The sequence below is a fragment of the Sciurus vulgaris genome (genome assembly GCF_902686455.1).
Source record: "Sciurus vulgaris genome assembly, chromosome: 9".
NCBI lineage: Eukaryota > Metazoa > Chordata > Mammalia > Rodentia > Sciuridae > Sciurus > Sciurus vulgaris.
This window is the reverse complement of record NC_136469.1, coordinates 73,949,284-73,965,688: the sequence shown is the minus strand read 5'-3', so window position 1 is coordinate 73,965,688 and position 16,405 is coordinate 73,949,284. Positions and strand designations below refer to the sequence as shown.

Here is a 16,405-nt window from a genome sequence, read left to right as displayed (position 1 = left end):
AGGAAGAAGCACCTATGTCAGGATGGGTAAACATCAAGGAATGTTCCTTCTACATGAAATAATTCAAGAATAGCTCCAGTGGCATTGCTGTCAGCAAAAACATTAGCATAATTTCTTGTGCTCAAATATATATAATGAGCATAACTGTTTATTTAGGTAAAATATTTTTAATAACCTGGACAAATACTCAGAAAGATTTGGAAAGCAGTTGAGTAAGTTATATGAAGTCTCAATATAAATTAAGTGGCAGTAGTGTTAACAACAATACATGATTCTCTCTGGTGCAGCAGACTTAAACATCTAACATAAACTTAGAGATCCCATGTTTCTCCTCCCTTATGTATGTCCAGGTTCTGTATTTAAATTCCTAGGTTAGTGGAAATTTTTTCCCTAATGCTTTAGCAACATAAAGCAACTATGGTACTATATAATACAATCACTTTATTTAATAAGATTTGTAATTGTTAGCACTAAATTATTATTAGTAATACATATCATCAACATGACAAAAAGGCAGTGCTAATTTTGCCAGAAAGGAATATTTGATTTAAGAATGGTATGTTTGTAACAGCTGAAATCTACCTCTCTAATGTGCCCCTATGTGTTTACCTAAAGAGGTGTCTTCTTTTCCTCCACAAAGCAAGGAAAAGCAGTCGTAGGCTAATAGATCTAGTAGAGAAACTACTCTGAAACCATCTCTTTCCTACTACTTCCTTTTTCTTCTTGCATCTATTCAGTTTCTTCCTTTAATGCTTTCCTATCTGGTAGCTCTTAAAATTTTGTTTAGACCATCTTTGATAGACATCACTTTGAATCTTATTTCATACTTCCTCAAATTTTTGCCTGGTTTTCTCAGGATTGTCATACTTTCCACCTGTTTCTTTTCTTTAGTTTCTCTTCACATTTCACCAGTCTTTCTCTTGGATCTGTTGACCACCAGAAAAGAACTTAATTATGACTCAGAATCATCTTTTGTGAAGAATAGTCTTGAGATTTTAAGTTAGCTACTGTAATATGATTTTCAAACTTAGAAAGCAAATTGAACCATAGTTAAGTTTGACAGTTTGTAGAAACAGCAGAAAGGTATTGCAAACTTTTAAATGAATTATTCCCATTTTCATTTGTACTGCTTTATAGAATTTAAAATGATGACCTCTTGAACTTTCAATAAGCATGTACTGAAATATTTTCATAGCAAATTAATTTGCATTAAGACAATAAAATCCTAGCATCTACAAAACAATAGTTATCCAAGAACCATCTAAATAGCATTTAGTTTTAGGCCTTACACAGCTGGTGAGAAGACACAGCTCTCGGAAGAAACTACGGCCCCAGGGCTGTAGCCCAGTGGAAGAGGGATTGCCTAGCATACATGAGGCACTGGGTTCAATCCTTAGCACCACAGTAAAATAAATAAATAGGTAAAATAAAGGCATGCTGTTTATCTACAACTACAAAAAAAATTTTTTAAAGACACTATGGCCCATTAATGTACTGTCAATAAATACCAATGACATAAAGAGCATCACACCTTTACCTAATACAAGAGGAATACATTTAAGGTGATCTGTTCATATTACAATGAAGTTAGGGTAGACTTCTTTGAGGAAGTCATATTTAAAATAAAAACTATAGGATGAGAAGCAACTAATCTTGAGAAAAGTTTGGAGCAGTGTGGAAAGCAAAGGGAAGGTCTGTCTGTGCAAAGGCACTTATGTATAGGAGAGCTTAATAGAGAAAAACCTTTGGCCTGGGTAGAATAAGGGAAAAAGACATGCAACTAAAGAAGATTCAAGTGGCAGACCTGAAAGGAGGTTAGACTTTATTTAAAACACTTTAATTTGCCTCATTAAACAGGGTAGTATCATCATGGAATTTGCATTTTAAAAAGATAGATCTGTCTGCTACATGGAAGATTGCTGGGCAAGGAAAGTAGAAACAGCAGGAGGCCTATTTGGAGGTCACTGCAGTAATCTCGCCAAGCAATAACCTTAATTGGGAATAAGTTGATGGCAATGGAAGATAATCCCATAAAGTACCAACATTTACTGATGGATTTGATATGGGGACAAAGGGAGATGAAACAATGAATCCTGTTCAGTATGGTACCCATATTTCTGTTTTGAGCAAACAGTTGAGTGATAGTGCTATTATAATAGTAAAGACTGAAGAAGAATGGGTAGCTCTGGATGTGGGAAGCAAAAGATGAATTTTAAGTATGTTTCATTTGAGGTACTTCTGAAATACCCTAGCAGAAGTACTGATTATAAAGACTGGAGCTCCCAGAAGAGTTGATACTAAGAATACAAATTGGGGAGCTGTCAGGGGATAGACAACACTTAAAACCTGTTCATGAAGTTAAAAGGAAAAAGTCGGGGGGGGGGGGAATAAAGTTCTAAAACTGATACCTGAGAAAACCCAACATTTGGATTCCAAGAGAGGAGAAGGAAAAAGCAAATAATAAGAATGAGCAGTTTGAGATGTAGAAGGAAGGCTTATAAAGAGTTGAAAGTGATTTGGTAAGAGATAATCATCAATATCGGTTGTCACTGACAAGTCAGACATGGAGAAAAATGTGTCCATGGGATATGGTAATGTGGAGGTCATTGGTGATATGTATTTAGGGTTGCCAAGGTATGGAGTAGTTGGAAGCTGACTAAAGTTGGTAAAGTAATGAGTGGGAAGTAAGAAATTTGAGACAATGGTAGATGGAAATGTGGTAATGGGTAAGGAGTTTTACTTGAGTTGGTTAGTTCATTGGTGATATTAGATTATGTTTGTATACTTATGAAAATGGTGATAAAAAGGGGAACAATGAAGATACAAACAGATAGCTGAGAAGTTAACCAAAGAAGAAAAACCTATGATAAAATAAAAAGAGAAAGAAGTCCAGAATGCATATTGGGAATTGGCCTCCAACTTCCTTTGAGACAACAGGGAAAAGATCTGCAGGCACAAGGTAGATATGTAAAATTAGTCAAGGAAAGATAAGAAAGCCTTCCTCTCAGCTTCTGTTTTCTTGGTGAAATGTGAGATAGGAAACCAGCTAAAAGAATAGAAAATTAAGGTAGGAAATTTGAAGAAAGAAGAAACAGTCATGGTGGAAATGGAGTAAACTTAAATGTTAACACATTGAGTATCCACAGAGATTGACCAGAAATTTATGGTGCTGCCAAAATACCCACTTGTTAAATTTTTTAGGGTTTTGAATTCTTGTTAGTAAAAGGCAGAAGATAGCTGCATTCATCTGTGACATGATTCTTGAATCCTAGTTCTTACTTTCTTGAATCTAATAATGAATTGTTTTCAAAAGATATCTCTGTTCTCTATTCAATAAAATTTTAAATTAATGAATTTCAAAATATAGTTTAAGAATGCAGTTTACCCCTAACATACTATAACACAGACTTTTTTTTTTTTTTAATCAGTTTTCAGGTTAATTTAGATTAGAAGCTAGAGCCTATGACTATCTGTGTTTGGATGTGGTATATTTCTTAGCATTCTTTGTATTACATACCCCAACTATGGGTGTTTTTCATATTTTTACTTAAGTCGATCCATGTTGAGAGGAAGAAGAGATAAAAAAGATACATTTTTGTGGTCAAATCAATAAAATTGGGCTGAGTTGATAGAGTGCTTGCCTCTCATGCACAAGGCCCTGGGTTCAATTCCCAGCACCACAAAAAAAAAAAAAAAAAAAAAAAAATCAATTAAGTTTATAGTTATTACTCTGAAGAGGCAATTGACATCTTCAAATGAATTGCTAAACAATTTATTGTTACTGCAAAAGCTTAGTCATTATTTCATATGGTATAGCAGCTAAGTTATCAAAGAGAAATCACAGAAGATAACACAGGAAATAATCAGTGTCTATGGGCCATGGTATTAGTAACTATAAAGTATTGTTCTACATTTTTTCCAGTAGTGGACAAATATATGATCTTTTGTTGTGAATCCATGGATTCCCAAAACCCACAGACTGAATGTGCATTTTTGGTGTGCATTTATAGACAACTGGCTTAAAGGGCAAGTGGGATGGGTTTTAACGATATCAAGACTAAAGAATAAGAATTTAATTCTAATTGATAAATATTAATATTCTCTAGAGGGAAAAATGTTTTAGTACTTGATTTATGAAAAAAATTAGGTTTTAGTCATAATTTAAATGTTATCAAATTATCTGGGTTTCAAACACTAAAAATTTCTGAAATATGTCTAATTTTAATAAAATCTTGAATTTAAGAATTCCAAGTGCTACAGTCTTGTTCTTACCTAGAATGTAGCAAGAATTCATTGTTTCTCCTTTAAATATATTCATTTTAAAAATCTGAATATATCATGACCTTAGACTCAAGTAATATATATTTAAGTTATATCTTTAGAAAGTAAAGGAGTGTGCTGTTCTATTATTACCTCAAGTTCTTTCATGCATAATCAGTGTTCTACCAAACCGGATAGTATCAACAACTTTTTTTGTCAGTTTTAGAACTAAAAATTTCACCTTTGACGTTAAATAAAATAATGCTACTCAAAAAAAGTAAGTTCAGTATATTACTTACTATATAAGAAACATTGGGCTGTGGGTGTAGCTCAGTGGTAGAGCACTTGCCAGGCATGTGCAAGGCCCTGAATTTTATCCCAGCACTGCAAAAAGAGCATTGGGGGTGGGGGATACATTGAACCTTGAAAGGTTACACAAACACATAGCATCTCTCTCCACCCGCACTCTCACTATAACCATCATTTCATTTCATCTCTGACCTTGCACTTGGAAAATTTAGGAAGTTGCCCCTGTATTCATTGTCATTAGGGGATCACATTCCAGTTTATTTTCTAAAACTTCTGTGCATACATGATAGATTCTTATCATTCCAGGAAGAAGCTCTACTTCTGATGTACTAGACATACACAAGGCTCCGTTCTCTCATCAGACCTTTCTTAACAAAGGGCTTAGTAAATCTATGGGATTTCTGTCCATCAGAGATACAAAAGATGAAGAAGATTATTTCAAGGACATTTCATCAGATAATAATTCTGGTCATGAAGATTCTGAAAATACCTGTTCCCCTTATCAGTTTAAAAGTAGTGGCCCACATGAAAAAGTTATCCCTGGCATCGATGTGCTTCCCAAGAAGAAGATTTGGGCTTCATCCATGGACTTGCTTTGTGCCACTGACAGAGACTCTTCTGGAGAGACTGGCAGATACCAACATTGTCACCCTGATACAGTAGCAGGGCGGACTTTAACTACTCCTAGAAAAAAGGAGGCAAGATACTCTGATGGAAGCATAGCCTTGGATATCTTTGGCCCTCAGAAAATGGATCCAGCACATCACACTCGAGAATTGTCCACCTCCTCGGCAATATCAAGTGCTTTGGACCGAATTCGAGAGAGACAAAAGAAACTTCAGGTTCTGAGAGAAGCCATGAATGTAGAAGGTTAGTAACTTTGTGTGTGTCTGAAAGAGATTTGATTTAAAATATTTAAAATTATGTTTCGAAATAAAGGAGGGTTATTAAACCATTCTATACGTCTTATTTCCACTGCTAAGTTTTTGTACCCAGGTTACTTCTCCATTTCTGTTCTGCCTTCCGTCAAAATCCTAATCAAAGTATACTGCCTCTATAGAGACATCTATCCAAAACATGCCCCGTTCAGCCACTTTGCAGTCTCTCAGTATTTTTGGTTGTGTATTAGGTTATAAGATTCTCAAGGGCAAGAGGTGTGCTTTCTACTTTGTGCACTATCTTATGGGAGACTTCAATAAATGGCTGCTTCATAGAGATGCAAAGCAGCAAATCAAAATCAGCAATTTCAGAGAGACAGAATGGCATGACAGTGAGGCAGTGCCTCCCAAACCACTCGTTTCAGAAAGCAAATTTTAGGGCACGCTCCAGGAGATTTTGATCTGTTCATTCTGAAATAAAGTTTTGAATCTGTACTTCTAGAATCATAGTAATTTGGATTGTAGATTTAGAGTCAGACAACCTAGATTTGAATTACTCTATTTACCATCTATGTGACATTTACTTCAGCAATTGGGGGATACCTCCCCATGTCTAGGTTATTCCATCTATAAAAATGGGCCTGCCAAAAATTAATAAGGTAATGAATGTAAAGTGATAAAACAAAGTGTTACATTTTTATTGTGAGAATAAAATCAACTCTATGTAAATGGTAATTTATTATTCCAGGGTAAAGCTCTATTTCTTAAAAATATCTGATTCATACACACAAACAAATCAGCACTTTGAAGGAAATAAAATCATGTTCTAGACAGATGGGTATAGACTACCATTAGTATAAATAGATGCACAATTCAGTTAGCCCTTATATTTTTTTAAAGATGGAAGTTTTATAACTGATCTTGCCTCCTAGAAGAACTCTGTGATGTAGCTTAATAGAGGAAATTTTAGATGCTTTCTAGTTCAAAGAGAAAAGTGACATAATTGAGTTGTAGTCATCTTTAAGGTCATTGATCCAATATACCATTTTCAATTTTTAGACTGCTTTTAAATTATCTGCTAAAGGTCTATTCCTCTGTTATGTAAGTGTAAACACAGTTCTGGAGCTGAACATACTCTCAGAGTTGTGCTTTCCTTCTAGTAAAAGAAACTTTGCAATTTTGGGGGAAGGTAGGGCAGGGGGCTGGTAACCAGGGATTAAACTCAGTGGCACTGGACCACTGAGCCACATCCCATCCTTATTTTGCAATTTATTTAGAGACAGGGTCTCACTGAGTTGCTTAATGCCTCACCATTGCTAAGGCTGGTTTTGATTTAGCAATGTTCTTGCCTCAGCCTCCCAAGTCGCTGGGAACTTTGCAATTTTTTAAATTCAGAAATTGCAAATTAGTAAAGAATTGGAAATTATGGAGAAAATTATTGAATAGTTAACGGATATTGTGGGTTTGTACATAAAATGCATTTTGGAAAGCATTAGCTATTTTTTTAGAAATTGGTTTTATGTATTTTTGATCTGAAAATATTAAAAGTCAAAGGCAGAAAATAAAAATTTAGAAATTTATTCATAATTTCACTCTTTAGCTTTTGGAAGCTAAATAAATAGTGAAATAGTGATGGCAAGGCGTAGACATTTCTTATATCTTAAAAAAAAAACTCACATTTCATAATTTATACTTTATGCCTGATTAGTGTTGCACAGCAGTTAGCATGTGAACAATAATTTAGCCTGGCTTTCGTTTGTCTCCCCATGGAGACATTTATATAAAGAACTCTTGTCCATTGTGAAAAAAGATAGTCCTCAATGATTCAAATAGAGAACCATTGCAGTCTGAAACTACAAATAGTGAAGGTACATATCAACCTAGATGAATATTTCTAACACTTAGAAGGTTGAGTAATATTTTTTTAATTTGAATATTAAAAATAAAATAATAATATCTGGTGATCTCATGTGGTTTAGTTTCAGAAAATTATTTGCCTTAATGTTTGGTATATTAATAGTACTGTTGTTTAGGGAAATTTGAGAAATATTTTAATTCTCAAATCTTAGTTTGGAAAGTTAAACAGGAAAGAAATCAAACATTAATGGAAAGCCAAGTGTAGTGGTATACTACTGAAATCCCAGCTACTCAGGTGGCTGAGGCAGGAAGATCACAAATTTAAGGCCAGCCTGAGCAACTTAGTGAATAAAAATAAAATTTTCTTATACGGGGACTCAGTGGAAAATTATTTGCCCAGCATGCCCAAGGCCCTTGGTTCATTCCTCAATAATGGAAAACAACCAATTAATGAAAAGATATTTAATTTGGTAAATCATACTATGATAGTCTATTGGATGTACTTTGTTTGAAAAGGTGATTTTGATTACCTATGACAAAATATATTAGACTATTGTAGCATATTATCCTATTAGTTTTTCAGGTAATGTGTATACACGTATGTGTAAGCCTTAAGGAAACTCAAACCAACTTGTTTACAAATGCTTACATATCTGCAAAGGTGTTGCATAATCCTTATTTGTTACAAATTCTTATTTGTTGGAAAGATAATTAGTTATGATACATCATTTCCAGATTTAGAAATTTTAGATTTGTTTCAGGGAATGCAAGCAAAGGAAGAGCTTTCTTTTTAAAAATAAAATCTCCTTAGAATTTTTTGATACAGGGTGACTTCTATTTTGAAATCTTCCTTTATTGTTAAAAGCATTTCTGTCATACACACACACACACACACACACACACACACACACACACACACACAACCCATGTTTTTTCAGAGGATATTTTAAAACCCAATTAAACAAACAAAACCTAAAATGTTGGTTTATTGAGAAAACACTTACATTACTCTAAATAAACCCCCTTTATTATATTTGCAAATAGTCATATATTATGTTTGCTTTAGACTAAAAGCATTATTTGAAAAGAATGTTTGAGGTTTGGAATTCAAAAGCAATCATTCTTATTAGTTATTTAGTTGAGTAATTTGCTGGCTTTATACTGTACTTTTTCTAAAGGTAAAGTAATTTATGTTAGCTCTATAAATAGTACAGATTGTTACTATGAAGATTTTAACTAATATACAAAGAAGAAAAGAAAATAGAAAATAACTCATTCATCTAATTTAATTCTCATAGAAAGTAGCCTCTACAGATTACTTTTGTGTGTGATAAATCATGCAGAACAGTAGATGTCACTAACACATTTTACACATTTCTTTTTAAATACTCATATTTTTAAGCATTTTAAAAGAAATTCTCTATTTTTTTGTGATTTTTAAATTTGACAGTTGCTAATGGATTTCAGTAATTTTAGAATTAGATGATGGCTAAGAGCATATGTTACCTAAACATATTTTTGAACTCGTGAAGATTTAATAGTGTACTGAAGACCACATAAGTAGTTAATGATAGAGTTTCCATCATTTGAATGATTGTAGATTTTCATCATGCACTTTCAGAGTTCCAGTCTGAAGATTTCCTACTACATGTCATTTTAAGTTTTTTAAAAAAGACATGTGTTCTGTTGTTCACTGAGTTAATATAACAATCAGAAGAAAAGAATTTACTGCGTATCAGTGTGTTCTCTTGAATGCTCAAGGAGATGTCTCCTTCAACCTTAAATGTATAAGGTTTCCTTTCCTAGCCCAAGACCTACCCTTTTGAAAGGAATCTTTACCTAAATCACCTCTACAGCATCTTCTCAGCTGACATCAACCAACCAACTGGCACAGGGGAGACCAGACCTTAAAATCATGGAGTATGGAACTGAAAGGAATCTGACTACAATTTAAGCCAAAGAGCTCAGAAAAGTAGACTAGTTTGCCAAGGAGATACATAATTCATAATTCATATCAGAGCTGTATTTTGAATCCATGTCTCTTGAGCCCTGTTATAAAATTCTTCACTCTGCCATCCTGATTCCAAGAAGAGATCAAAGGCATGTCAGATAGTTTTTTGGGAAGACCATTTTTCTGCTTGGGAAACTGAACATTCACCTAACCACCAAACAAGCCCCTACGTCTCTCCTGGGTAAAATTATATAATTTTAATACAGTGAAACAAGTAGTGTTATAAAACAAAGGCTAAAAATGAGACACCTTTGGTTCTTTCGTTAGTAAACCAAACTGTACAGAGGGTTAAGATGGTGATCCATTATGTTGCATACTCTATTGTGATTGTTTTTAGTGGATTTCTACCATGGTAGGATCTTTACCACTGAACTACATCTCCAGCTGCTTTTATATTTTATCTTCAATTAAATTGCTTATGGTTTTACTAAGTTGCTGAGGCTGGCTTTGAACTTTCCATCCTCCTGCCTCTAGCTTCTGAGTCACTGGGATTACAAGTGTGTGCCACCTCATCTAGCTCATGGTAGTATCTTGAGAGTGGTTAATTCCATGGCTGATGAGATAAGGGAGTAAACTATCAAAAAGCAGTGATTGATATTGAGCTCTGACTTCCTTGGGAACAGAATGAGAAAGTCAAAAAGAAAGATCCCAAGAAAGAACTTGTATTTGATGTTAGAATATTAGAAATTTGGGATTTATGGTTATTATTTGTTATAATAATTATTAAATTAACAAACATTCAGATCTCTATATAAAGCAGTAGGGAAAGGGTGGGAAAAATATAACTTTTGGTTTCTCTTGTGTAAGTAAGTTTTAAAATGATATCATTTCTCTCTTTGCTTTACTCTTTTAATTTCACTTTTTTTTTCCACCTCAGCATAGGACTCTTCTACTTTTTTCCTTTCTTCCTTATTGCCAGCATTTTCTCTTCTACCTCATTCTACTGCCATTTTAAGACCTGAGAAATTATCTGTTTTCCCATAGGATTGTCTGACAAATGTCCCTGTCTCTCTTGTGATGTAATTACTTTGCACGCCCTACTCATTGTGGTTGGGAGTAGATTTTTCATTATGAGAGTTGGAACCAGTACTGTGAGTATAGTATGAACAGTTCTCCCACACCCTGGGTGGGGACCTTGAATAGCATTTTGGCTTCCAACAGTTGAAACTGCTCTGCATTCTGCACAATACAGTACCATAAAGGAAATTGTGAAGAACAGATAAAATTATTTTATACAAAAGTGACTAGGTTAAATATTACTTATATAAGGAGATGTTAGTCAATCTACTTCACCTCAAAATTAAATAGTTTTCACTCTTTCAAATGCTGTGACATCTTGCCTAAGCCTAACTTTGCTGTCCTGTGACAATCCTGTAAATAAAGCTTGAAGTCTGTGTTACGCAACTAGAATATGTAAACACTTAAGTATGTCGAGCTTGTTCCTATTACCAAGGCACTTTAATGTTTCATTTTGAAAAGACAGAAGTTACATTTAAGAAAAGGGGAAAAATTGATAAATGCTATATATTTTCCATGAAGATAGATACATTTTGTCCAAAATTATCATTTTTTTAAACCCAAAAGTGTTAAAGGTGACCCAGTTCAATTTTATTTCTTTACCTTATTTCCCTTTGAGCAGCACACAAAGAGAGAGAAAAGAAAGGAAAAGAAAAGAAATGTGATTTGGTTATTTAGATTACTCCATGAGCAAAAATAAATAATTTTATCATTCACTTTCTATTTCATTCATATTAGTTCCAAAGAAGTAAGTACCAATAAGCAGGGATTTTATGTGTTATTGGTAGTCAAATACTAAATGCATTTTAGGTATTAATGACAATTAAACCACTAAATTTGAAGACATTTTGTATATTTGAAGAACCACTGTTAGAATCAACATCTTGGTCAGAAAAAAAAAATCAGTGTCCTGTAATTTCCAGGGTGATAGTAATGAGATTTATATTTTAGATCAGCACTGTCATAGAACTAATTCAATGCAGGAAATGTTCTGTATCTGCACAGTCTGATTCAGTAGCTACTAGCCACTTGTAGTTATTAAACAATTGCAGTGCGGCTAGAATAACTGAGGAAATATTTTACTTTAAATTTTTATTTTAAATTTACACAGCTAAATTGGCTACTAACCAAATATTAGATAGTGCTGATTCCTAGTTCAGAAATAAAATATAGTTTTTATAGTTCAGAATAAAATACCAACACTAAATTGAGGAAAGATGGGTTTTAGAAGCATCTGAGAAGAGGTAAGCAGTAATTTGTTCTTTAGTTTTAAAAAGAATTCAACTGACGATAGACATTTACTCCTCTTAATTTTTCCAGATGGAAAAGGTAACCTTGCATTTTAAACATTAAGGAAAATTAAAGGTGAAACCAGTGCAAACTTTGTAATATTTATATTCATAGCAACATAATGATGGATTTTAGACCCACAGAAATAATATCCTACTTTGTTGGAAAGTAAGGACCTAATTTAAATCCTCTTGTAGCATTATTCACATAGATCCAGTTTGGCTTTGACATAGCTGTCTTGTGGGAAGTATAGATCGCTATGTCTTAAGAAAAATTGTAAGTGGATCGTACTAGCAATGGATGCCATCACAATTCTTAAGACCCAACAATTTTAACCCACAAAAACATTTCCTGGGCTGGGGAGATAGCTCAGTCGGTAGAGTGCTTGCCTTGTAAGCACAAGGCCCTGGGTTCAATCCCCAGCACCCCCAAAAAAAAAAAAAAAAATTTCCTTATTTCATCCCAGTCCCTTCTGTGTCTCTGATAACAATTTATCTGTCTGCCATGCAAACCTGAGTACATTTCTCTACTGCCAGCCATTTAATGTTCCATCACCTGAGTAAGCTACGATCCCAGCTCCTTAAATCATCATACTTAAGATTCTCCATGAGAGTATCTCTCTAGACTCATCCTTCTGCATCTGTCATTCTCACCCCCTCCCCACTTCTTATTCTCCCTCAATCCCTCTCCCCCACCTCTTTGTATGTGTGTACAGAGAAATAAATAAATGTATGTAGGTAGGTAGAATGTTTAAAGAAATACATGTCTACCTTCCTACCTATCTACCTATTTAAAGGCCATTTTATATTTTCGTGCTTTTATTCATGTAGCCATCCATCCTTGAAACTATTAAAGCTGTCAGGTCTTGCTGGATTCAGGAATCTTTTTCTCATCTTCCCACTTTAGAATGATGGCCTATGTTTTGTCATTGAAATTATTTCTTTTGAAGAGTTAATCTCTCCTACAGATCTTGGAAATTTGGTATGGTCTACTTCATAACTGTATCCCTAGCATCTGCTACTATGCTATTATATTACAATATAATCTAAGTATTATATAGCTACTAAAGAACTTACTCAGTGGTGCTATTTCAGATATGGGATGCAATAATATTTTCAGGTCATTTATACATATAGTTAGGAGAAATCCCACCTCTTACTTTCCCATTTTGTTCAACTCTGAGAGTAAAATAACATTCTTGTCAATTAAAAACTGAACAACCCACAACAAATGTAATCAATTTCCTATTGAACTCGGTAGCCTTAAAAGTTTTAGAAGAGATGGGGCCATCAGAACAACAGAGAATCCTGGAGGATATTAAAAGGGTGGTTCAGTAAGCCTTGATTGAAGTCATAACCCAAGTATGTTGCTGCTGTGTCACAAAAGACCCTCATTGGGGGAAATGGCAGCGGTTTATGCTGTTTGCTGTTCCTGTATCTACACAGTTTTACACATATAAAGTGATTTGTAGTTAATAGAGTTTCTCCATATCCCCTTCCTCACTTGTATATATTCATACTTGCATATTCATACTTGCATACTCTGTTCCTCCAACTTAAAAGTTATATTCACAATATCTAGCTCTCAGGGGATTTGAGAACATATTCTATTAATTACAACATAATTAACATAGAATATATTGGGCTTTAGAGAACACATAAAAGGTGCAATCTCAAATCTTCAGAAGTTAATCCCCTGAAAAGGAAGTAGAGAGAACATTTAACATATGAATACATGGTGATATCACATATTTCTCTGCTTTCCTTGAAAATTGAAGTATTTTATTTAATAGGGTCCATATTCTTTAAAGTGTGAGATTTTACATGTGTTTTATAGTTCTAAGCTACTAAAATAGTTATTTTAATTCAATTGTCTTTGAAACCTGTATCTGTCATTTGAGTCATGACAAGCTTAAAGTGGTTATTTAATTCCTGTTGTTGCAATTGACTGAGTTGCACTCTGCATATTACTTGTCTAAGCTTGAATATGTGTCACTTGTAAATGGTATTTTTAGATTAGAGTTTGTGCTGATTCATATTAATTTTAATGTGAAGATTGTCCATTGAAATAGCTCTATGTAAGCCCAGAATATTTTGCAGATCTTCACAATGGGAGCCCAATGTCCTAAACTTTTAAAATATAGTGCTCTTAGCCGGGTGTGGTGGTGTACATTCCCACACCCAGCTTCTCTGAAGGCTGAGATAGAAGGATCCCAAGTTCAGTGCCAGACTGGCAATTGAACTTAGCAAGACCTTGTCTCAAAACAAAATTTTTAAAAAGGGCGGGGGATGTAGCTCATTGGTGGAACACTTGCCTAGCAAGCCCAAGGCCCGTTCAAACCTAGCACACACACACACAGAAAAAGCAAGCATTATGTTCATGATCACATGCCACAATTTTACTGTTCAGAATGCTAAGTGTATTTATATGGTAATGGAAACTGTGACTCTTATTTGTCAAGAACTTTTGACAAAAGCATTTTACCCTACTGAAAACTATTTTTTTATTGTTAACATATAAATTAAGTCAATATGATAGTAGAGTCGATGTGAGTTTTGTTCAGAGGATAAGGTTATAATTAAAGAATCAAAATATTTGTCAGTTTCTATACCTTATATTCTTACAAAAAAAAGTTCTTAATTATGATAAAATAATACTAGAAATTAAAGAATCTCTTTAATTTTCCAAGAAGTATGCCTGATTTCAGAATCGCTATAAATAGATTTCTATCCAAACCTTAATTCTTTAAGCTAGTCTTTAATATTCTTTTCATTTGCTCATGACTATTCTACAAAATGCTTTTTTATAGAATATATACTCATGTATGTTTTATGTGTTTATATAATCATGCAGACCCAATTTGGTGCTTCTTTTTTGGTAACATATCTAGGCTGATTTTTACTCTCCCATTTGTTCTTTTAAAATCATTAGTTTTCTAACTCTTTGATTCTTTCTTAAAACTTAGTTTTTTGTGTTTGAAAACTAAGTACTCCTAAGAAGTTAAAAAGAAGGAAGTTGTCTAATGGAATGAGGAATAATCATGACAAACAGACACTAGTGTAATGATTTGTACATAGTAATGTACTAAAGGAACTAACCAGGGCAGGGGGTGTAACTCAGTGGTAGAGTGTGTACCTAGGTTCAGTTCTCAGCAACACACACACACATAGTTTGTAAGCCAGTGAATTAGATATTGATGCTAATTGTATTCTACAAAAGACAAACACATTTAGTTCTGCAATTCTAATGGTGAAACTAAAAGAATTTCCTAGTATGGTTGTAACGTTGCAATGAAGGTAGTCTTATATGTGCATATTGTATAATGTGTATTTGGATATTATTAGCAAATCCATTGCATATGATTTTTTTAAATTAGCATTCAGAAAACTTTCTAATATTCTGTAAGTATGTAAATGTATCTTTTTGGTTTAAAAAAGTAGTCCAACACTTTTCAGCTAAAATAACCATTTTGTTGATACTAGGAAATGGGTACAAGAAGATTTATGATACTATTTGTGTTTTTGTCTCTGTTTGGAAGTTTTCATAATAATCAATTTTTAAAGCACCGAGTTTATACCACATTCCTGGGATCCAAATCAAATCCAAAGTGCTAAGATTATACATTCAAATATAGACAGAAAATTTATTTGAGGTGTCTGGATCCTCTGAAAAGTAAAGTTGCTAATAATGTTAGGATACTTCATTAAAAATTAGGTTTTACCTTTCTTCTGCAAGAACAGAGAAAGAAAACCACTTCTATCTGGTTAGTGCCTACTGGAAGTCTTTCTGTATGTAGGTCATCTCAGAACCAAGAAATGTTCCTGCCCAAATGATCTGGAAGTCTGGGAAGTGTACTTCTCAATATATACTAGTACAAGATGATATTGGTAAAAGACATAATTTTATAATAATTCCTGGAAAAGCTAAATTTATTATTTAGTTAAAATAACAGAAACCCCATGCTTACAAGGGCTAATCTTTTTTGTAAGCATGACTTAGAACTCTAATCTTATTATAACATTTTTGTTAGCATGACTGAATAATAAATATTGCCTGGGAATTTTAATCTAGTTATATCTGCCATCCCATTACATGAAAGGAACATGGCTAACAGCATTTCAAAAGATAGGCTCCAGAATATAAGAAGCTCACAAAGAAGATTCTTACTACTTTAATTAAAATAGATACTTCTACCCTTCCCTAATCTTAGAAGAAGAAGAAGAAAGGTTTCCTACTCCTAATAGGCAAAACTAGTCCTCTATTTCATGTTTTAGAGTGCCAGTCCTCTATGAGAATAAAACTATAAAACCTCATAATGTAATGCTTCCTTCCCCTGAGGTGTATACTGAGAACACTTACAGACTAATATTCATCAAGGGATGATGATTTACTGTCAAATTTTTAAGAGGGATTTACCAAAGTTATATTTATTTGTCTTACAGAAAGAACCCAGAGATTGAAAAAAGTTGCCAATAGTGTCGGCAAACTGAAGAAAAAGAGAAAACATAGACTAGTAAGAGAAAGAAAATATGGACACATTAAACACTATAAGGACAATTATAGAATACCACCAAAGAATGGGAATCAGATTAAAAATTATTTATGATCTTATAGTGCTTTGCCAAAATAGTTACAAAATAGTAAATTAGATTACTGCTTAATATGGAGTGTGAAATTGTTATCACAAGGCATAACATCTAAGCAACTGTACTCAGTTAACTGAATGGGCTTATTATGACTTCCTATTTTCCTTATATAGTATTGAAAACATTGCATCTTGAAA

The 16,405-nt window shown here is 33.6% G+C and overlaps 1 protein-coding gene across 12 annotated transcripts in view; it reads left to right on the top strand.

Annotated features, from left to right (window-relative positions):
• Positions 1 to 16,405, top strand: part of PTPN13 (protein tyrosine phosphatase non-receptor type 13) — a 190,800-nt gene that overhangs the window by 86,529 nt on the left and 87,866 nt on the right. For 11 of the 12 annotated variants that reach the window (XM_079153164.1, XM_079153162.1, XM_079153161.1 and 8 more), the window contains one exon: positions 4,876 to 5,439. The exons of the other annotated variant lie outside the window; for it this stretch is intronic. In XM_079153164.1, the coding sequence (XP_079009290.1) occupies positions 4,876 to 5,439 (564 nt within the window). The remainder of the gene's footprint in view (positions 1 to 4,875; positions 5,440 to 16,405) is intronic. 12 annotated transcript variants of the gene reach the window in all.